Consider the following 23,892-nt stretch of genomic DNA (forward strand, 5'->3'; position numbering starts at 1 on the left):
CCTGAGAATTCCCTCTTTTCCTCTTGTTTTGTGTGAAGAATTCTGGCTCTTATTTGGGATCTCCAAGTTTCTTCTCACTGCTCCCTCCAGCTCAGGCTCCAATTCCGTTTTGCTCCTCTCATTCTCAGCTCACAAAAGGAAACTTTTCTTCTCTCCCTAAATCCCCCGTCCCTCACATCATTTTTTACAGCAGAAGATGGAAATTTCTGGTGGTGCTTGTTAACCCACCCAGGAGGAAGGGGATAGTGAGAGCCTCCACAATCCTATTCAAACACCATTTCAGCCTGCTCCCCTGAGCAGGTGGCATTTAGGAACTGTCACCATTAATTACTTCTTCCTATAATCAAAGGAACCATCACACCTCCAAAGACAACAGCAGAGAGAAAAGTGACTGAAAACCAGAGTAACTCTGGTCTATAATGTCAGAGAGCATCTCCAATGCTTGCACAATTTCACACCAACATTTTGCACAAATGGAGTTTTTAACAACTATTTTTTTCTTTATTCAGGCCCAAAGTTTCATTCTGATGCTGCACTTCCATTAAACAACATTTAAGTCCTCTGAGGAGGAGATACTGTATGTTTTTCTTTTTTTAAAATTAGATGAGAAGGCCATGATGAGCCTATGCTTATCTGGGATCTTTTAAAAGGAGATTTAGTGGAAATGTGGTAAATAGATCATCCCCATGCCAGTAATTGGTGATTATAAGGGAATCTGCCTTCCCCTGCACACAATCCTTCCACCCATTTGCCTTTCAAATGATGCATTAACCCCCTTGCAAGCCCTTGTTTTGCTCAGGAGTGACCTCCTCTGGGTGCTGTGGCAATCAGTGACTCACTGGAGCTGAGCTGGGACTGCTCCATCTGATGCTCCCCAGCTCCTGCAGGCTCTGGAGAACAGCACTGGCAGCTCTGGGAAACTGGGTGCTTCCTCCACACAGGAGACACTGTGCTGGAGCATCACACTGATTAAACACAAACAAATAGAAATGAGGACTTTTTCTTGGTCCTTTTGATAAAATCCATTGTGAGGATATAAATGGTGACGTGTACAAATATATCACGTTGTGGTTATGCTGTGAAATGCCAGACTGAAGGCATTTTGGAGTCATTAAATCCTGAAAATGTGAGGTAAGGCCCAATGACAACTGCTGTAGACCATGTTTATAAGAGAAACATCACATAGAAACAATTTAATGTAAATATCCCAATGTATTTTGTGGCACTATGCAGCTGAAGTCACCCACAGGCAGCACCCTGCACTCTCCAGAGCTCCCCAGCTCAGGAGCGTCCTGGAGATCAGGCTCAGTTATCTCTGCTGCAGCTCCCCAAGGAAAACACAGCTCTCTGGGAAGCTTGGGTGAGAGAACAGAGCAGGGAAGGCTGCAAAGTCCCAGGGAAATTCCAGCTGTCACCTGGCACTGAGCATCAGGGATCCCTAAGGATGCAGCAGCACCAGATCCCAGCTGCTGGTGCTTTAACCACCCCTTTCACCACTCAGTTTGGAGAGTATCTCCCAGCTGGGACTGAAATTCCCTTCCTAACCCACTCTCACAGAACCACAGGAGGTGGGAAGGACCTGCAAAGCTCCTGGAGGGAGCAGGTTTTCTGCCTTGCTCCTGCTCACTTTGCTCTGCCAGGATCTCTGATCCCCTCCCTACACCTGGATTTGAAAGCTGCTGGTTCATTTGATGTGTCTGAATATTGGGAATTCTAATCCATTGCTTTCTCCACTTGGTCTGAATACAAACAATATTGTGAACATTTAAATTGTTCCTCCCCTGACAGGAATAATGTAAGTTGATCATGACAGTGTTTAATCTGTAATTATGATGTTCTCACAAAGTGACTGGCACTGCCATTATCTTGGAATCTTCCTGCATGGAGTCTAATTAAAGAGAACTGTGTCAGACTCCTGTCAGAAACTGAGACTTTGTTACCTAATGAAGACTTTTAGGGGCCCAGTGATAAGTAACTGCATAAGTAAGAGGCAGCACAGAAATCAGAAGTCAAGGTGATGAGACATTTCTTGCTTAGTGATTCATTTAATTTGATTAATTTAAGAACCTGCAGTAAGAGCCTGAACCTCCTCCATCTAGAGTGGGGACTAGAGAAATTTGGATTTAATAATAAAGACTTTTTGAGCAGCAAACACAGCCTGTGCTGATGAGCCCAGAGATCTACAAAATATTCTTCAAGGAAGGTCTCCAGGGTCTGCCACGTGCTGTGAAACGTAGGGAAAAAAATCAGAACAGTTGCACTGACAAGCCATAAAAATAAAAAAAGACTAGGGAGGTGGCTGTGGAAAAGCAGCTGGAGATGAGGAAATGGCACTGGGATCAGAGATGGAGAGTCCCAACTCTTCCCTTGCTGTGACACAGCAAAGCCACAAGGACTCCATCAAACTTCTGCATTAACAGCCCCCACCCCACAAGTCTTAAATTTGCTTGCACAGCAGTTTTTAAATGTGCTGTGACAGTGATTAAGCAGATTAAAGCTGGATGAATCACTGGGACTGTAAAGCCCAGGAGAATGCCCAGGGAGCTGGGCTGGAGTTACAGAGAGCCTCAACAGCAAGAAGCCCCACAGAAGATTGATCATGATCAGCCACTTCAGCTGTGAATTAATTCAGTGGCAATCTCAATGATAAATTTTAATCCTCTTTACTATTTTTAGGTTTTAGTTGTTTTGCTGAAGATTGATTGTAAGTGTCAAGCCTGTTGCTACAAAAATAGATTTACTTGCACCAAAATATTGTATTAACATTGCATGTTCCTTTTTTTAGGTCTACTATGGGGAGCTAAGTATTTTAAGTATATATATAAGCTATACAAACATTTGTTTGTATAAAAAGGTATTTTTAATATAATAAAAGTATTTTAGTGTATATAGTATTATTTTAAGTATATACATAAGCTATACAAACATTTAAGGAAATATAAAATTTATGATACATTTGGTTAATTAATTAATCATGTCAGATATTGTGAAACTAAACTTTCCTTCCATACTTTATATTTTTCCTAACAGCATTTACTGTTTGCATTTGGACAGAAATGAGAATGCAATTAAAATACAAACAACAGCTTCCTAATAAAAACACTGCACACAAACATGCCAATAACAATTAATACAAAAAAAAAAAAAAAAAAAAAGTCTTTACTGCCATGTTTTCCTTTAAAACTGGGATATTTAACAGAAGCATTGTTATTCTCCTGGCAGATAATGGGGGTTCTGTGGTGATCAAACCTGTTTTTAAATGGTCTAATTTCCACTTTGCCAAGGGTTTCACACTCAGCTCGTTGTGCAGTGACCTCAGAGGAGGCTCTGCCACAAACACTTCCACAATTCTCCAGCTGACAACTCTCAGCTTCACACTCCCAGCTTCTATTCACAGGCCAGCAAAGAAAAATATCCTCTCTCAGCCCCTAACAAGTTGCTCAGGTTTGATAAGCTATTTTCATTCCCACTGAAGGAGTTGTGGAGAGAAAAGCTCTTTGTTTGAGGAAAAAGCTGGATTTTTTACTACAGTCAGAGCTGGGTCCAGATTCCTCTCAATTCTCTGGGTGCACACATACTTTAAATGAAAAAAGCTATTCAGGAAAATTTGCTAATGGGTTAGAGTATGCTCAGATCTCTATGCAGATTGTCTTTTAAAACTTCCAATGCATGTGGAAAGCAGAAAATGTTTAATTTAAACGAAATGCAAAGTAAATTTAAATTAAAAAGCAGCTAAGTATTAAAAAAGCTGAATATCTGGCTTTTAGTGGACATGAGGTGATTTATGAAAAAGACCTGACCAGCCCCACAATGCTGTTCAGATAGCTGTTTAAATTTTTTTAAAAATGAGGAGATAAACTATCTATTTTGTTAGGTTCATATCTGCTTTATCTTCCAACAAACTAATCAGAGCTCCTCATTTACAAACTACCTGAACACTTTTGAGCTACCAAACTGTACCTGAGCCATCAGGCTTTGGTGAGGTACAAACCTGGGTTTCCCAGTGCCATGGCTTGACTTTGATTGCTGAGGTAAAATAAAACATGAGTGAAAAAAGGCTGTGACACCTGGCACTGCTGCAGATTTCTGTGCCTTGGAACAAAACAAATGCACACCAACAATTGCACTTTGAAGCCTCTTCTGTTCATAAATACACAGGAATCATTGTTTTGGATGCATTTCCATTTCTCCAGCTGTCATGCCCCAATTTGTGGTGTCTGATGTGTTGATCACAGCCCAGCACTCTGATTTCAGATTGTGTTTTAGCCCAGGAGAAGTGGAGATGAAGCAGAAGTTCTTCCTCCCTCCTGTGTCAGCTCTCATTTCAGACTCCTGCAAATCCATTCCTCCTTCCTGGAGGAGGTTTTCAGCAGAACACTAGAGAGGATGACAAAGTGAACACTTCTCATGTAGACAAACCACTAAAATACAAAGTTCCAGGCTGAAGACACACTCCTGTTTTAGGGCTCTTATTCCAAAAGAGAAAGGCACCAACTAAATAAATAATTCATTGCAAGGTCTCCTCTTAAAATGAGACACCAAGAGTTTCAGGAAGAATTTTCAACTGTCTTACATGACACAAAATGAAAATAAGTGGGCACCCACTGCTGATGAGAACACAGATCTTTTGCTAGCACTGCAAGTGTTAGTTCAGGCAGCAACTTCTGCATTTACAGCTGCCAAATTCTACTCCCACCAGGTGAGGCAGGGGAATCTGGACTGGAATGGATAACAATTCCTCTCCACACCAATCCCCCAGTGAATAATCCCTAAATAAACCATACATCTTCTTTAATCAGCTGTCCTGGGAGTCTATTGGAGAAGTTAATCAGGTTTGTGCTGCACTTATGACATCAGAACACTTGACAGGTTTGATTAAATAAAGCAATATTTTGTATCAGGAATTCTATTCTGATTATTTCTAAGCTCTCCAAAGGACAGTGCCTGGCAGATCTGTTTTTCTATTCCACAAAAGAGTAAAATAAAAGTGCCAGGGTCAGACACCTTTCCTTCATATAAGAGGTGCTAAGTAAGGCATTCATTTTTCTGCAGCAGAAGAATTGTATCACAAAGAAGTGAACAGAGTATTTGAAGAAATGATTTCTTTTTTTAGGACCAAAATATGTTATTAGACAACAAATAGCTTCTCTTCTAATGTATTTAATGAAATAAAGATATTAATGCATTACGCTTTGGGCATTTTTGAAATGAACACAATTATAATCAGGAAATTGATGATGTATGTGAGCAGAGACTTGCAATATGTCAAGTACTCTTTTTCCTTCTGGCAAAAGAAACCCATCTCCAAGGATTAATCCAAGGGGAAGAGCTAAATGGATAAACTTTACTATATTAAATAGACTCACTTTTTCCACTCCGAGTGGAGGAGGAAATCAACTAAGAGAAAGTTAAAAAAATAAATGCCTGAGGGAAAAGTAAGAGTGGGGTATGATAATTTTTACTGTAATTCTTTTGGCTTAATATTCAATTGATTTTTTTCCCCTTCTTATGGAATTTAGACTTCAAATAAGATGATTCAGATGCATCCATGACTTACTCTTGAGTAATAAACACTGTCTCCTGGGTAAGCTGGAACTGTATGGATCCTCCATTCTATTTTATTTTATTTTCAAATTTACATGGCCACCTGACCTCTGGGAACTGTGGTGTGGAGCTCCACAAGTCTCAAGATGCTTCATGTCTCTTATGACAGATGGCAACCCACCAAAGAGATGCCAGGTCTTCCCAGTGGCAGCCCAGGGGTCATGCTCCAGTGTTTATTAATTATATTTTAGTATTTTAATAGAAATTAAGCTTAGTTCTAATAGGGTAGCTGCTTTTATTCTGTTTTTTTTTAATGCATGTGTAACCACTCCCTGTGCAATCCAAGCTCCTGCCCCCAAACCTCTGGACTGGCAGCCAATCTCATGGTGGAGCTGGGGTCTCAAAGGTGCTGTAAAAAGTTCATGAAAATAGGCAGGAGAGAAATCTGATAAATACCCTGATGGGGGAAAGGCTTTGGTATGAGCTCACACTCTAATAAAGGCAGAGAATTCTCTCCAGGGAAAGCCTCAGGAAGGCTCCAGCCACAGGAAAAGCTCCAAGTGGAGCTCACACCTTCCTCAACACCCAGGCCAGGTGAGTGGGAGGCACAAACCTGTAGGAGTCCAAGTTCATTAGCTGCAGCACTCACAGCACCACTCATTAAAACCCTCACACCTTTCCCCATCCTTGTGTCCCCGTGCAAACATCCCCATCCCACAGCATCCCCATCCCATCCACAGCATCTCCATCCCATCCCATCCCCATCCCATCCCAATCCTCTCCCCATCCCACAGCATCCCCATCCCATCCCCATCCCACAGCATCCCCATCCCATCCACAGCATCTCCATCCCACAGCATCCCCATCCCATCCCAATCCTCTCCCCATCCCACAGCATCCCCATCCCATCCCATCCCACAGCATCCCCATCCCATCCACAGCATCTCCATCCCATCCCATCCCCATCCCATCCCAATCCTCTCCCCATCCCACAGCATCCCCATCCCACAGCATCTCCATCCCATCCCAATCCTCTCCCCATCCCACAGCATCCCCATCCCAATCCTCTCCTCATCCTCATCCTCATCCTCATCCCATCCCCATCCCACAGCATCCCCATCCCAATCTTCTCCTCATCCTCATCCCATCCCCATCCCACAGCATCCCCATCCCAATCCTCTCCTCATCCTCATCCTCATCCTCATCCTCATCCTCATCCCATCCCCATCCCACAGCATCCCCATCCCAATCCTCTCCTCATCCTCATCCCCATCCCCATCACACAGCATCCCCATCCCCAGCATCCCATTTCTTCCCCCTCCACTCTTCTCCCAGCCCTTCAGAGATGCCCCACTGGGCACCACAGGCTGGTCCCTCAGTGGCTCTCTGCCCTTGAAAAACAGTGTTTAAAAAACACATCTTCTATACAAACAATATTCTAAAAATCACATGACCTACTCTTCTAACAACTCAATCCTGACATGAACTCTTGCTCTAAAATTACAGCATTGCCTACTTAAATCCATTAATGATGCACAACAAAGTGATACTGTATTAATCCTTAAATAATCTGCCATTTCTCTAAATGAGTAACAGGTTGCAAAATGGATTGAGGAAATTGCAGGCAAACCTTATGGCTTTTAACCAGATTGGGAGATGAAATCCCTCTCTGCTCTCACCACACAGCACTAAGAGCCATAACTTGGCTCCACGTGCAAGTGCACCCACAGGAAAATGCCCTGTGCCTTCCCACCCTCTGGCTCTTCCATTCAAATCCCTCCCAGTTTGGGTACAGCACATTGCAAGCATGGGAACTTATCTCCAGTATCTTGTAATGTTCTCAGGACCATCACACCATGGAAATGATGATTTCTCAGCTCACCCTAAGGAGTGGGAAGTCAGTACTTTTCTAGAGATACAGAGTTCAGGATACTATACAACCATAACATTTACAGGCTGAAAAATCTACTTAGGCTTACCATTCTGAAATTGCAGAAAAAAACCACCAGAATTTATAAATCTCTGATAACTAACAGGCTTGTTTTTCAGCTAAAGGGACACAAAACCCCTCTGAAACTACCTGAAATTCAAACAAAACAAAAACCCTGCTGGCTCAATGCACTTGGTACCTACAAAACAATCACAAGTGATCTGGCAAAGCCAAGGTTTCCCACTCCCAGCTTCAGACAGTGTTTGTAATTCACCTGCAGCTCTGTCCCCTGGCAGTGGAACACTCATCACCTGAGCAGGAGTCTCACATTCAGCTGGCTCAGCTGCTGCTGCTGGCTCTGTGCTGGCCTGTGCACAAAGCAGAGGAGCAGGGTGCTGCTCCCCTCTTGTCCTTCCCCCAGACCATGGCCACAACCTCAGCTGTCCTGTGCTCCTCTTGCACCCTCCTGACTCACCAGCCCCACTGTTTCTTTCTCCCTGTCACTCCCCAAGGATCCCAGCTCTGGTGGAACATTAACCCTGCCCTTGGATCCTGAGCTGCAGCTGGAGGGCAGGGCAAGGGCAGGGCTGGCTCCAGGAGCCCTGATCAGGGGGACCTGATGCTGGAACCCCTTCCCATCCCCCAGGGGGCCTGGATTCAGGGGTCTTGAGGGAGGTGCTGATCCCATGGCTCTGGGGAGAAGAGCCCCATCCCTGCACAGCCCCAGCAGCCAAAATTTGCTGTTTCCTTAATGACAGAACCATGGAGTGGTTTGGCTTGGAAGAGACCTTAAAGCTCATCTCATTCCTTCCACTATGCCAGGCATCTCCAAACTCCATCCAACCTGGCCTTGGACACTTCCAGGCATCCAGGGGCATCCTCAGATTATAACATTTCCTCTAACAACTTCTTGGGGAAGTAGAGAGAGAGGCACAAGCCACCATCTCCAAGCACTGATGAAGAAAACAGACAAGCACATCATCACACTGATTATAAAAGGCTCATCACTGCTTCTGGGGCAGCAGAAAGAACCACCTGCCCTCCAGCCAGCTGCCACATCTCCTCTAAAGCCAATATGGCAAAAGTGCTCTGAATTTGGTGATAAAACAGAGATGCTCATCAGATTCAGCCAGCACACACACACAAATGTATCTGCATATAGATTTCCTTCCTAATGCCTGCAGCTTGCAATCAGTTTTCAATACACACGTGGCCACTACAAGCATAAAGCAAATTTTCACTGGTCTGTCACAGAGTACTGTAGCCAGCACACCTAGAGATAAATACTCTGGATTGCTCTTTAAATGCCACCTACCCTGATAAAGAGCAATTACACACCTGCTCAAACTGAGGAGCTGCCCCTAAGCCACGACAGGGAATAAGGGAGAATCAAGTCTTCAGACTGAGAAGCAAAAAATCATTTCAACTTTCTCCTGACAGTTCAAGAAGTGATTTTGGACAGCTGCCTCAATTGCTGCAATACTGTGCAAAACTAGGCAACGCCTGTAAAGAATAAAATTATTGTCATTTAACATTTTTTCTATTTCCCTTCTGTTAGAGCCTTACTTCCACTATGTACTGGGAACAGCTACAGCTTAAACAGAGCAGACCATTTTGTTACAGAGCTATTATGCAAATAATCTGCTCTGTATTCTAACTAGAAGCAATGCTGTGCTAGTCTGGGCAAGACATGAGGCACTGTGGAGTTTTCTTTTTTAATTTTTTTTTCTCTGTGCACTGGAGCAACATCATTTACAGTGGTAATGATGAAAGATATCTTCCAATCTAAAAATCAGGTTATTAGTCAAGAATATAAACACATAACCACCTTTTACGAGCCGGTGTCTGCCTTTCATTTATCTATTTAAATATTTACATCCTTTTAACATATTTTTAATTGCAAGTCATTGCAGTGATATTAACAGTACTTTGGTGAGAGCAATATATAAAGAGCTGCTTGGATCATCCTCCCTTAGCAAGTTTGTACCTGTGTTTACAGATTTAAACCACAGACATTATCTCCTATCTGAAATTACTTATCTGCAGCACCGGAGTGAGATCAAAGATCCCAAGCAACATCAGCCACCTGCACCAAGCCCCAGACAATGTAATAACCTTATAACATCAAATCAGTGTATTTCATGCCCAGCATTTCAGTGCTATTCTCTGGGTACCTGGCTGGTGTTGGAAGAAAAGATCTTACCTAAGAACAAATGCAATCTCAGGCAATATTTAAAGATTAGATTATCCTTCATTGCAAATAGCTCATTTGTTTACTATCACATTGCTTTATTCTTGCTTTGCTTCCTTCTACCAAGAAAATGCTGAATATTCAGTTTAGATTCCCAGCAGCTTTTTATTTTAGTCTAAAAACATTTACCTAACACATTCTTAACAAGCAAAGTGAAGAAAATTCAGCCATCTGTCTCTGCATTACAATAACAGTTATGGAAGAGTAGATTATTCTATACAGCAAGAAATTTAATGCTACAAATTCTTATACTTTAAGCACTGTGTGCTCCAGTCAGTTTTGCAGACAAGGATGTGGAGCACTGGCATACACAGAAGCAATGATTTATAAGCAAACACAAGAGAAAATATTTTAAAGATATTAAATGCAGTCAATATTCCAATCATGCTATATGTCCATGCTTCAAACTGAAGGAAAAAAAAAAAAATCTCTGCTATTATTTTCTTTCTCCAGCACTTCACCAGTTCTAAATTATCACTAAAAATGCTTAAAAATTACTTGCTGGAAACAAACACGACATAGAGATAGATGTGAATCCTTACCTGGGAAACCCCCTTGTACCATTGCTGTACCAGCATGTACTCAGGAAATCTGCATTCCTGACAAACATTCAGGGCTGTAAGCAGCTCAAATCCTCATCACACACAGGCTCAGGGCTTGTCTTTCTTCTGACGACCTTGGGCCTATTTTCCTGAGATTTTTCTCTCCTTAAGGGCAAACCGTCTGTCTGTTTCCACCACGAGATGCCATCAATTATATTAATTTCAGGCTGCCCACGAGCTCCCAGTTACATCTGCCAGCAGAGCAGAGCTGCCTATGGAAGCATGCAGGGAGCAGCAGATCCCTGGATTCCCACATCTGACCCAGGGATGCTCCCAGCTGCTGTTTGTGCTCTGCCAGCATCCGAATGACATCTCCATCCCCAAACACCCCCAGCGTGTCTGTGGCTGGCAGCTGCAGGTACCTTCCTGCTTCATGACCCACTGCATGGCAAAGGAGCAGTTAATAATCTTATTTATCTGAGCATCCTCTTTTTCCTGTGAGCTACAGGGGTTAAAAATTAATTTCTCTCCCACAAAGGGCTTCATTAAAATCCCTTATTCTCCCGACGCTGCAAACCTTGCAGCTTCCCAACACTGAGATGTGCTCATGGCTTAGGGTTTGCTTGTTTTGTTTTGGGGCTTTTTTAACGTCAGAAAACAAAACCAATCTGTCATTATAAGCATGAAAAGGCTCAAACTTCATCATAACTTGTGTTTTGTTGAAATCCCAAACAAGCAATATTAGTTTCACTGCAATGAATGCTGAGCCGAAACACTGAAAAGACTCAAAATCCTTCATTTAGTAATTAAAAAAAAAGCAAAGATAAAATCTCTCTCTGAATTTATAAACATACTTAGTTATTTTGGGAAGTCCTACTAATTCTCTCTTCCAAAAGCTACATTTAAAACAACTCAAAATACTCGGTTATTTCGTTAATATCATTAATTTGTTCATTTTTAAAGTTCATTGTCCTTCCTTTAGAATATGTCTCACAGCACACACACAGCCATCTGTTCAGTGCATTATGTCAAGCACACAGTAAAAAAACCACAAGAAGTCCCAGCTGCAATTTTACTATTACTTCATCAAAAATGTAATTTCCTCTTGCAATACTTCATCAGATGATAACTGTGTGTGTGATTCACAAAGGGAGTGAAGAAAGCAGCCCAAAAACAAAACCCCACACGAACCCACAAGCTCAGAGTGACTCCACCTCCCTCACCCATCCCAGTGGGGCACAGCAGCTCTGTGGCTCAGCCCAGCACAATCTGGGTCTGATGTTAGGGCTGGTTACAAACCCCAAGCATTTGAGCTAATTATGGGTCAGAACAAGAATGGGAAAAGAAGATTAGCAGCACAGAGTCACATTAAACAGAGATTAACACAGCTGAGAAATGAAAGTCTCTGCTCTATTTGTCTAATCCTGGCTCTTTCCTGATCTAAGGAAATCCACCGTATTAAACACACTTGGTACTATATTTAACATTAAATCTTGCAATTACTACTTCTGCAATATTTTATTTTCATTAAGCTTGAAGCCTTTTTCCAAGCTGCATCTTCCCCTCTGAGCATCATCTCTGTTTGCTGTTGATTGCAGTGACATCTATTGGAGAGGCAGTGCTTGGCTGCAGGAGCTGCCTCCACTGGAGATCAACATCTCCAGGTGATCCCCCCCAAAACAAAAAGCAAAAGTTAAGATTGCTTTTCCTTTGTTTCAGCATAACTTTGCATCAACCAGACTCCAAACAGTGAGTGGGTTGGCTTTTATTTAGTAATTTGTTAATAATCCTGGCATTTTCCCAAAATGCTGATCATCATGTTGCCATCCTTGCCCACAGCAGTGCAGACATGTCCAGAGATCCTGATTCTGCCCACCCCATGAGCCTGACCCTACCTTCCCCAAAGCCTGAACTGAACTCCATTCCTTTTTTTCCATCTTTTATTTTTAATAAATATAAAATTTATATTTTCTATTTGATAAAATATAATGATCCAGACATCCCTGGCACCTGGAGGTTGCTAAAAACCTCAGGAGTGGTTAAGAGCTGCCCAACCCCAACCCAACCCTCCTGCACCCACAGATTTATCACAATGGGCAATCACAGAACCCTGGAATAGTTTGGGTTGGAAGGGACCTTAAAGCTCATCCAGCCTGGCTTTGGGCACTTCCAGAGATGGGGAATTCACAATTTCTCCATGCCAGGGCCTCCCCATCCTCTGAGTCAAGAATGCAAAGGTAAAATACCACAGAAGTTTTAAAATCTCTTGCTTGAGCAGAGAAACCACTGTTCCTCAAAAAAGCATCTCAGGAAGATAAATCATTATGCTTTCTCACAGCTTCATTGATTTCCACATTATCTAGAGACAAAATAAGAGGAAGGGGGCATTATTATCCCCTTATTAGATACAGTTAAATATCCTTGCAGACAGGAAGTCGGAGCACAGCAGTAGCTTAGTCCATTATCCAAGCCACCTTCCACAAATTTTTTATTACCATCTATTTTTATTTTTTTAGACTGATTTGAAACCAACCAGATCGATCTCAGTCAACTAACTGACAAAAGATTCCACTAAAAAGATAACAGCAATTGAAACTAAGGATTTCAAGTTCTTTCAGCAGTTGTCTTTTCATTTTTTTCTAGAATGATTTTTCTGCTCCTTCCTATCTAGTTTATGTTTTCTTCAACTCTGTCATGAGAGCATATCCAGATTGCACAGCCAGGAATTCCCCCAAGGAAAACCTCACAAAAAATTCCATTGCAAACTGCACTGCCCATGCATTTCCTCTGCTTCTCTTTTACTACCAACCCCTGGTTATGGCAATTAGCCCATTAGCAGCTTCTTGGAGCACACCTCCAGCCACCCCTGCTCCAGGAAAACACACCAGTGCCTACTGTGCCTGCAGCACAGCTGCTCACAAGCACAAACAGCTCCTTTGTGTGCTCTCCCCTCCTTTTACTTGTCTGGATTTAAAAAAAAAAAAAAAAAATTAAAAAAATAAAATAAATTCCCATTCACAGCCTAGTTTTTTCAGATCTGGGAAGTCCAAAACTCTGCAACAGGCAAGTGTGGGAAGGGAGGACTCCAAACCTGTGTTGTAACATTTCAGGTCTGGAGGATGAAGTATTTTGAAAGCTCCTTTTGCTGCAGGATGGACACGCTGCAAGTTGTGCAAAGTTTCCATGCAGAAACTGAAAGCCTGGAAACAGCAGCAGCCTCAAAGCAAAGGGAAAACAAAACCCACACACAGGGTCAGAGCTGGTACAGATAAAGATTTGGCAGAGTCACTAGAAGAGAATTAAAACAAGAGGAAATGCAACTTTCAACTTGCCTTCAAAGTCTAGGAAAAGCCATCTAAGAACTTGGGAAATTATGTTGGAGGCATGAAACAAAGGAGAAGCAGGTCTGAAACTAGAGGGTCTTGGATGCAAGAGTCATATTTGGAAAAAAAAAAACCAAACCAAACAACAAAACACCTGGAACTTTAAACTTCTTAAACCACAGAAACGTGGAGGACATTCTCTAAACCAAAAACTACCTCACAATTCTACCCCAACAAGGATTTGCCCTCCTTGGATCCAAACCAACCTTTGGAAAGAAAAGAGAAATAATGTATAAGAAATGTCTGCTTGTTCCAACAGGTCAGAAATGAGAGCTACAGTTTCAGCAGTGGCAAAGCAGAAATAAAAGGGAGCATTGCCAAAAGGCAAGTGGGTTTATATTTTAGGGGAAATTAAATCAACACCAAAATCCACACACTTAAAGGGGAAAACATACAAAATATGGAGACTCTGAGGCAATATGGATGGGACAGAAAGGAAAGAAAAATTCTCAAATATGGCAGGAAGACTAACAATGCTCTTCTTTTTCAGTCTGGGGAATGATGGAGGATGTGGAGACAAAAGATGAGAGGGAGGGCTGAAAGAAGTGATAAGCAAGGACACAAAATGTCAAGAGGAGCAAATAAAGTATTTCTGGAGCTTGAAAGAAATTGATGAACAGGTCCCTGACACTGCAGCTGTGTTAATAAGAATGCTAAAAAATAAAGTAAAATCCATCAGGAACAAAACAAGAGGACAGATTTAACAGCTGTCCCACCTCAAAATGCCCTCTAGCTTTCCATGCTATGACAGAGATTGAGAACTACAGGAAGCAAATAAAGGAGAGGTTGTGATGTGAATTTACCTGGGCTGACACCACATTTTCCTTTTGGATACCTTGTCTTCTAAATAAGGAAGACAATAAATCCAGCTCACCTGTTGGTATATTTTTAGTTAAGGTTCCAAACCCAGTAGAATTAACTGGATAAGTGGGTAAGGAACAGAGAAATATGAAGATAAAAATGGGCAGTTAAGAAAGACAAGTTCTTGTCTGGGTTGGGATTTCTGGGAAAGGTGCTCAAGAACCAGGACAGAAGTTAGGAGCATCAAGTAGTTCACAGAAACAACACTGTACTGGAATTTGCAGAGAAAACTTTTTTTTTTTTTCAAGTGATCACAGAACAGGAACTCTGTAAAAGCCCATTCCACAGCTGCCAAGATGCTCAATGTCATTAAGTACAGTTGGATCATTTCTAACTTGCTTTTTACTGCAAGGGCTGAGGCACAAACTTAGTTTAAGCTTCCTTGGCCAGTTCTTATTTTTAAAGGAACAAAATAAGGTGAGGAAGAATACATCTCTCTTTCCCAAGATTCATGGAAAAGATGGCTACAGCAAAACATTCAACTTCAGTCTGTAAAAAGGGAAGACAGGAGATTCCCCTTGAACAGATCTGTGTGCTGCTGCCAAGTCTGGTAGGATTGATGAATTTAATATCAGCAGCAGCTTTACCTTTTCAGCTTCCAGGCTCAGCCAGCAATATCATTAGGGATGGCAGGAGAGCTAAAAAATGACCAAGCCCATGAATAAGGAATTACTTCTGTGCAAAGTATTAACTTAGGCCCAGCAAGCACTTGGATTGAGGCATATCCTAATTAGATAACTCAGGTGTCAGCCTACTTATCACACCTATCCTTGGATGGGAATTAGAACTTCAATAACAAGCTGGAATGAGTTTGTTACAATTGGAGCTTTATGGAGTTGGTTTGAGAGCTCAAGATGATGAGAAAAATCACTGTAGCAAAAAAAAATACAAACTAAACCCCAACAAAAGCCCACAGAGAATCACAGAATGTTACAGGTATGGATGGGACATTAAAAATCACCTCATTTCACCTCCTGCCACGAGCACAAGCACTTTCCATTAGACCAGGCTGGCCAAGGCCCCATTTCACCTTATGCTGATTTGGTACAAAGAGCATAAAGATATCAAAAATAAAAGGCAACTAATTGTATAAAGTGATTTAGGACTCCTAATTGCAAGCTCAGTATTCCTAAATATTTAACTGCAAGATAAGCTATGGATGGTAATATTCCATTTAACCACAGTTGTAATTAACCAAAGTTGTGATTCAAAAGCAGCTGGAATTTAAATCATGCTGCCAGGAGCTCTGCACTTGCATTGCTTCCTGCTCCTTGGGTCCCTGCTCTTCCAGAGTGAGCATCACCACAAACCACTGCCAAACCCAAAATGGGACAATCACAGAGTGCCACAAAACCAGGGGATCCTTTCTTCAGCAGAGCACCGAAACAACAAATCAGCAGATTTTTCTTTTTAAAGGATCCCATCTTGCTTGAATAGCATTGCCTGGGATCAACTCCAAGTTCTCTGTTTTTTTGCACCAGTGGTTCTCAACCTACAACTGCCTGACTACCACTGAAATTAGAGCAATAAAACAAAATATCTCCAGTCCTGCTGACATCTCTGCACAAGCAACTCCTCCAGACACAGCTGAGATATTCTGGTACTGAAAATAAACTCAGCCCTTCCTGTATGTCCTCAGAAGGGCTGAGCTCTGGGAGCCTGGCTGGGGAGAAGCAGCATCTAAGTTACAAACCAGGCTGAGGATTGATGCTGTGGCCACACTGAGCACCACTTCCCACAGGCAATAAAAGGCAAGAAGGTTTATCAGCACCTGATTGTGTCCCACAAATGTGATCTGATGCAATGATTGGAGCATTACTCACCCTCTGCACAAGCATCCTCATCCTCCTCTTCATCCACAGCAGCCTCCTCTGAGTGATGGCTTTCAAGTGCTCTGTAAGGAGGTGGAAGCTTCATGGGAGGTGGAGCCCCATATTTTCTCTGATGGATTCAAAGACAAAGAGTTACATATTTTGTAATCTGTGAGCACATGAAAAAAAAAAAATCCCATTGTCTGTTGCACCGAATGTGCACAAACACAGCACTTAATTACAATGCTAAATTCTGCAGCAAAGGCTTTTTGTGCAAGAAAGCAGAGCAAGGAGTGACACTGAACACCAAGAAAAAGAAACTAAAACATAATTGTGCATGCACATTTACTCGTTGATAAAATACTTTGTATTGTCATAAACATCAAAGTGTGAAAATTAACCAAGGGTTAAAAACAAACATTAAATTATACACTGTTTCTTATAAGCCCCCATAACAAAACTGTCTGGTGCTGATAAACATCAATTCTTAAAAAACATAAAATAACAACTCAATCCTCTTAGTCCATACATGAATATTTAAACATCACAGTCCATGCCTATTTTGGCGCAGATTTAATAAAGATTTTGAATTATATCTGCCAGTAAAATTCTATTACCTCACATAAATACAGGCAGCTCCTATAATGATGCATATAGCGGCGCATGGCAGGAATACAGAGCAGCTCTGAGCTGCAGGAGGCACTGGCTCAGCTCAGCACTTGGTTTTAAGCTCCAAGGAACTGGGTCCTGCCTTGGTCTCACCACTAAGCCATGCATCCCCTGCAAGCCCACTGCTGATTGCAGGATGCACTTTAGAGAGGGAACACCAGGGAGGAGATGCCATTAGAGCACCCAGAATTCCTGTAATTCATTCCTTCTGTGCCTGGGAAATATGACACAATACCCAAACACATCAAGCACAGGATAATGTTTTGTTTTGTTGTTTGTTTTTTTTTTTTTTTTTCCACTGTGAGCAATGAAAGCTGAACTTGTGTATTGATTTTTAAATTCCTGAAGTTGAATTTGTATAGAATGGTGCAAGTAGTGAGCTGCAATATGTGGAAAATTTTGAGAGGTAAAGATATCTGCCATCTCATCCATTTAAAAAACATAACAGGAAAGCACTGCACTGAACGCAGAGCACAATAATAAATGGAATTAATTCAATCCACCAGTAGCAAAAGCGTGGAGTCAGAGCACTTGGAAGCACAACAGCTGTTTTCCAAAAGGATTAACACACTTAAAGGTGCCTCCCAATTTTTTCTTGAAGCCAACACAGACAGAACTGTGCAAAATCCAGATGATCCCAGGAGCAAGGGAGGACTTGGGTTCTACTTTGCTGAGCAGGTAAAGATGGAAAATCTGCCTCACTCTCAGCTGCCTATGACAAATGAGTCACTTTATTATCCCTGTAATTTAGTCATAACTTACAGTCTAAATGTTGACCCTTTGGCTTTTTAAGACCTTAAACGTTTGTTAGAAAATCTGTGTGAAATTACAAGAGGCACCCAGGCTTACCCAGCAGTTTTCTATGGCTCAGAGGAACAAATATCTCTTATCTCTCCTGTCCCACTGAAAAGCCAGATGAGAAAATTGTGCCACCACATTTTTGTATCAACACAGAGGCAAAAGTACAGTTCACACAGCCCACCAGCAAAATCATGTCGACATCTGGTTTGTCCACTGCTGTTTTAAGTGGTGTTATATGAATTAAAGCACTCATTTTGAAACAAACAGATCAATAGAGGAGCATAAATGCCAACAAACCAGAGAAAAACCTTCAGCATTTGAAAAGATACAGGAAAAGGTAGATTTTCCAGCAGGATGTGGCTGCTTTCAAACCAAACTCTTTTGTGACTCTCTGAAGACTGGACTAGAAATATCACTGGTTCCCCATAGGGATGTGGACTAATAATCCACTAATAGCAACTCTTTCCAACTCTGAAGTGCAGTGAGACTGCTTTGTGAGCCCATGTTCAAAGCCAAAAAGGAGCTATGTATTTATGCACTGGAGCTCTTCTATATTCCACCCACCAGTTTACAGCAGCAATAGATGAAAAAGGTCTGAAAAAGATTAGGCTCCCTCTTTAACCTCGGAACGCGAGGCACGGAGTGCTGCAGATTAAAGGCAGCACGTTGCCAGAGGATGAGAGCTCTTGAGATTAGAAATATAGATAAAAAAAGACACAAGAAAAGGGGATTGTAAGTGCTTCACTGGAAGTATTATCCTCTGGCATGAAAGCATGTCTTCAACACCTTTTCTGATAACTGAGCCTCGCTGCTCCTGTCCCCGACAGGATCTGAAAGGAGATTTACAAAAACTTTTGGAGGTAAAAGGGTCTTCTCAAGTACCCAACAAACACCAGAGTGCTGAGTAGGATCAAATGGAAACTTCATCCCATTTGTAGTTAAACTGCACCAGGCAAAACTTATTGTCTGCATTAATTCTGTCTCTGCTCCTGCTGCTCTCACACCCTCAAAGTAGCTGAACTACACTCCTCAGTCAGGGCAAATCCCACAGGAAAACACCAAGGCCCTGAGACTGATACAGCTGAAAATGAAAAATTAACATTTTTACCTTATCCCCTTATTAACACCAATTCCCTGTTTTCTACCAAACAGAGTTTTTCTCTTTTAAAGCTGCTGTGAAGTTATTTGGAAGTCACTGTGCAGTAACAGCCTCACAATTAGCTGAGCAGCCACAGATCCCTCGGTCATTTCCTCAATATACACAGCTGTGGGAAATGCAGGAGACTCTGTGGATTTCATCATCCCATAACCTGATTCCACTGGATTTCAGGCAGCCTCACACTGAGGATATTATTTGTGTACATGGTGCCATTTCTCTGTTTCTGCTGAACAAAGGGAATCAATTTGCCTCCACATGGAGCAAACCAGGTACTTCAGAGAGATGACAGAGAGGAGCTGTGCTAAGTACAGGGTTTCAGCACCCAGCAGACACCCACAGAATAAATGTCAGAATATTTGGCAGGAATTTGGCAAAAAGTCATGGAATCAAAGATATTTCAACAAAACACTTCAAATTTAATTTCAGACTTCAGAGGAAGCTTATCATAGAGTTAGAATACATGCTATTATACCATTTGATTCAGTAAAACCTGGGTGCAGCACTGAATGGAATAAATACCTTATCACTCTTATTTTCTTTGTTTGCATCCTGATCTTTGCTGACTCTGATTCCCTTAGGTTGGGCAGGAGAAACCACCTGAAAACCAGAGTACATGACCCACATTAGAGCATTATAGCAGCAAAACAAACATCCAAAATCAGTTCCTGACAACAACAAAGCTCCCCAGTGCACCCTGCATTTTGCCCCATGTAGAAAGTTACAGCAGTGCAGTCTATAAATTACATTCTTTCACTGGATTTACTGGATTACATTCTTACATCAAAAGTTTGGAGTTTCTATGTGTACATTAGACAGGTAGAATTGCATGCCTGCTCTTGCTAAGGCTTTAAAAAGTTTCTTGCCTTGGCCTCAAAGATGAGGAGATGTTTAAAAATGTAAATTAACTTGCTCCAGGTAACTACTTCAGGTCCCTCTGGTGAGATGTTCCACAAGGAGCTGCTGGTGTGAATCTGACTAATTTTAATTACAACTTTGCTTCTCTGGATAACAGAGTTTATTTCTAGATTATGAAATATGGAAAAATAAAATGCATAGGGCCAGACTCTTACTACACAGGTGAGAGTGTTGAATTAACACCAAGTCAACAGATTTATATCTACTCCATGGAAATCAGATAAATGAGGTTTCCAATCAGGCAGAGAAGTCATCAATCAATCAATCAATCAATTGGTCTGTAACTGACTGAAAAGGATCCATCCTTGGACACAAAAATTGACAGGACTGGCTGAAAGGAATTTAGCTAACTTTAAAATAAGATGCACGTTATGCATTTTAAAAATTTGGAATAAAAATAGAAATAAACTTACTTTTGGTACATTAGCCAAGCCCTGGACTAGAAACACCACAGGATTTCCTGCATTCTTGATGGCTTCTACTGCTTCCTCGTGGGTGGCATTCCGTAGGTCCACCCCAGAAACCTGACAAACAATGTTTATTTTTATTAGGTACAGAGTTATTACAAGGCATCACACACACTTGCAGGAGATTAGTGTATCTGAGGAAGGCATCAAAAACAGTCAAGAGTAATTATTTGTAAAGTATGCTTCGATGATGGTTTAAAGAAAAGTGTATTACTTGGTATTCATAGTTAAAAGATGGCCATTTGTTGCCCAAAACAATTCTTCTAGATAAAAACATAAGCAATAAGATGGTCAGAGTGTTACATAATGTTAGATCTAACTCCTTCAGGTTTTACCTGTTTGTAAACTACACCTGAACAGCATTATCAGCTTGGCACCCCAGATTCTCAAGTATAAACTTGGAGAAAAATGAGTAAAAAAAAATCAACCAGAGGTGAGAGGTGGGAATGACATTTTCCCCCACAGCACCAGCCAGAATCAGGGATTTATCCCAAACAGTGGTTATCAGTTAACTACTCTAAATCCACACACACAAAATAACAGCCCATAATTCAGTATGAACAGTCTGTGTCCTTGTATATATTAAATTTATGCTTATAGATATGTTAGAATTTATTCCTCATTTGTATGGGAGGAGGACACTGCCATTTTTTCACTTCCCCCTCCGACACCAGGACACATCTTTTCTTAAATAGAGAGGAGAATGTTAAAAGAGCTCCATAGTCAGACCTTAAAAAAAGAAACACCACCAGAGGTTTCCTTTGGTTTTCAAAACACAGCGCTGCCAATACTTCATGAAGTGGTGGCAGCATTTTGTTCCTCTCTCCACCCAAAGCTGTTTGAGTCAATTCTTATTTCTTAGACTAAAAAGACAGGTTTATCTCCATTTACCTCAAGTATTTTATCTCCAGTTTTTAAAGCCCTTGTTCTTCCTGCTGGGCTGTCTTCCAAAACTTGTTTGATAAAGATCCCTTTAAGTTCTTCTCCATTCTTCAGGCGCTTTATGACAGTTTGTCCACCAACAATGCTGATTCCAAGAGACACGTGAGGGTCTCTGAAGATCTCAACACTGAAAAAAAAAAAAAAAAAAAAAAAAAAAGTGGTGAATTTCAAGAACTTCAAACAGTTTTTTCTTTAAATTACAAATGCAAAGGCTTAAATAAACTAAAGCTCCTGGTCTTTCAGGAAGATTTAACAGAGGAAAGAGGTAAAGGCAGAAGACTGAGAATGCTCTCAACAGAGTTTTCACCCTGTGCAGATCTCACCCCACAAAAAGAGCAAAATTCTGCTGCCAATCCATGCCCACTGGGCAGAGGCTTTTATTTCAGACAAAGTCAGATCTTCAAGTAAACACTCATCCTCTTTCAGCCTGACAAATTGTCTGGGAATGGGAAGCCCTGCAAGTGGCACGTTAGACAAACAATGAAGTATTTCATACAACTTTCTGAACACTGACTTCAGTGCATATTCATCAGCTCAAGCAGGAACTTTCTGATCATAATTTACTTGGGACCATAAAAACAATTCACCTAAAAATGTTAACAATACAACAAGGATGTGGCTAAAAAGTTGGCTTGGCAATTTGGAATCCTGCCACAGGGGTTTAGCAGGGAACCTGTGGAAAGGGAGACAGCACAGCACTATGTGCATTGTTCACACCTAATAGTTATTAAATGAGCAAGAACTTGTAGGTCATCCACAACCTAAACCAGCCAAGCTTTCCCAAGTCAGCTGTATAAATAGAAAGCAGAATTCTGCTGAACATCTGTTAAAAATTCCCTGTCTTCAGGAAAGCCCAAGGTACACAGGTACCCTAAAGTTATTGGCAGAGGAGGAGAGAAAAAAAACCCCCCCAACAAGAACTAATGTGGTTAAAAAAAAACAAAACATAAGGTACATGGGAAGGAATAATGTGAATAATAATATGAACATACGTCCGTGGTGGTCCCCAGTGGCTGAAGTTTGGAGTTTCTTCTCCTTCTCCTTCTTCTCTCTCAGGTAATTCACTAATTTGGGACAGAGAAGAGGGGAAAAATAAAAAAATAAAAGAGGCATCACCCATGCCAGGTCACAATTCCTCACATATTTTGTATCTGGCAGCAAGACAGCAACACCTTCTCACACTGCCCAGTTTAAAGCAAATGTACAGAGTCAACAGACCAGACAGGAATTTTTGTATTTAGGTTTAAATGTACTTAAAGAATGCTCCAGAAATAAACATGATGGGCAGACCAAATTTATAAGCTGCTCTGTGATACACAAATCTGCACTGCATTTACTCATTCAAAATGACTATTTAAGCAATTAACATTTACTTTCTGATAAATATGCTGTGATGCTTGGAGAGGGATATAAACATGCCAAAACCAGTAAGCAGATCATGATCCAAGTGAGAGAACAGATCCTGTGTGTTCCATTGAACCCTACAGAATAATCCTCTCACCTTACTGCTGAGCTGCTTTCCCTCTGAGAGAAGATTTCAGATGAAATTAGGGAAGTCCTGAGGATTGGAATCAACTCATAACCTCCAGTATCCACTGACCCCAAAGTGGGGAAAGACTGGGACAGGTAAGGCAAATATCCACACCCAGTGCCAGCTCAGCACCACTGGCAGGATTAAAGTTTCCTGTAGAGCCCTGGCTGAACTGCTCTTCCCAAAAGGAAGAACAAAGGGAAAGGAAAACCAGGAGGAGAGATCCTCCTCACTGTGGAGAGGTGGCAGAGCCACTTGCACATTTCTGTCCCAATGCTCAGGGGAGGAAACATGGGAAGTTTTAAGGTTTTAAGCCAAATTCCATCTCCTGTGAAAGCTACAGACCTGGCCCTCTGTGTCTATCTGAGCATTCCCCACATCATGATTCAGCTCAGGAAAGCAAGAGGACAGCTGAGATAATTAAACTGATGTCTTTCAAAACCTGAAATCTTCCTCCTTACCTGCTTGATGCTGTTCTAGGCTGAGATAAGGTGGTTGCTCTCCCAGATCCCTGGCTCTTGGGAAGCACATAATTCTCCTCCTTTAGTGCTTCCTTTCCAATTGCTTCTGAATCAACAGCAAGCTCAGGTCCTTCAGAGTCACTCTGAAACTTTGTCCCTGAAGAAAAAAAAGGAGGGAGATGTGAACTTGTGCTTCCTCTGTCCAGGCACCCACCAATTATTTCACCCTTGGAATTAAACCCTTTATCCCACCAGGCTCCAAATGTGTCCAAGGGCAGGATGGACAGGGCTTGGAGCCCCTTCCTCCCAAGCAGGAACTGCCACTTCAGGCAGGTTGATAAATTTATTTCTCTGATCAATCTGCTAAATCCTAACCATCCATCTGTGGCCATCTGACAAGGAGAAACTTTGCTCCTGAGCACAGATCAAAAACCCAAGATATGGGGCAATTATCTACCAGATTTCTGGTTGAGCCAAAGTCACCTCCAGAGCCTGTCACTGTATTTCTGTATTTATTTCTCACTGGCCAGATTTGGAGGGGGAAGCAAGATTATAAAGCTGAAACCCATTTAATGCCAGGCTGTCTTGAGCCTGCAGAACTCTTGAATTGAGTATTTTCTCATTT

General features: G+C 41.6%; 1 protein-coding gene across 2 annotated transcripts in view; it reads right to left on the reverse strand.

Moving 5' to 3' along the window:
- Positions 1-23,892, reverse strand: part of PATJ (PATJ crumbs cell polarity complex component) — a 128,054-nt gene that overhangs the window by 57,339 nt on the left and 46,823 nt on the right. For both annotated transcript variants that reach the window (XM_079313976.1, XM_079313975.1), the window contains exons 20-25: positions 23,268-23,424; positions 22,268-22,339; positions 21,225-21,402; positions 20,280-20,390; positions 19,471-19,548; positions 16,335-16,452 (exon numbers count right to left, since the gene is read on the reverse strand). In XM_079313976.1, coding sequence (XP_079170102.1) covers positions 16,335-16,452; positions 19,471-19,548; positions 20,280-20,390; positions 21,225-21,402; positions 22,268-22,339; positions 23,268-23,424 — 714 coding nt within the window. The remainder of the gene's footprint in view (positions 1-16,334; positions 16,453-19,470; positions 19,549-20,279; positions 20,391-21,224; positions 21,403-22,267; positions 22,340-23,267; positions 23,425-23,892) is intronic.

The sequence above is a fragment of the Erithacus rubecula genome, assembly GCF_903797595.1.
Source record: "Erithacus rubecula genome assembly, chromosome: 10".
In the NCBI taxonomy this organism is placed as follows: Eukaryota; Metazoa; Chordata; class Aves; order Passeriformes; family Muscicapidae; genus Erithacus; species Erithacus rubecula.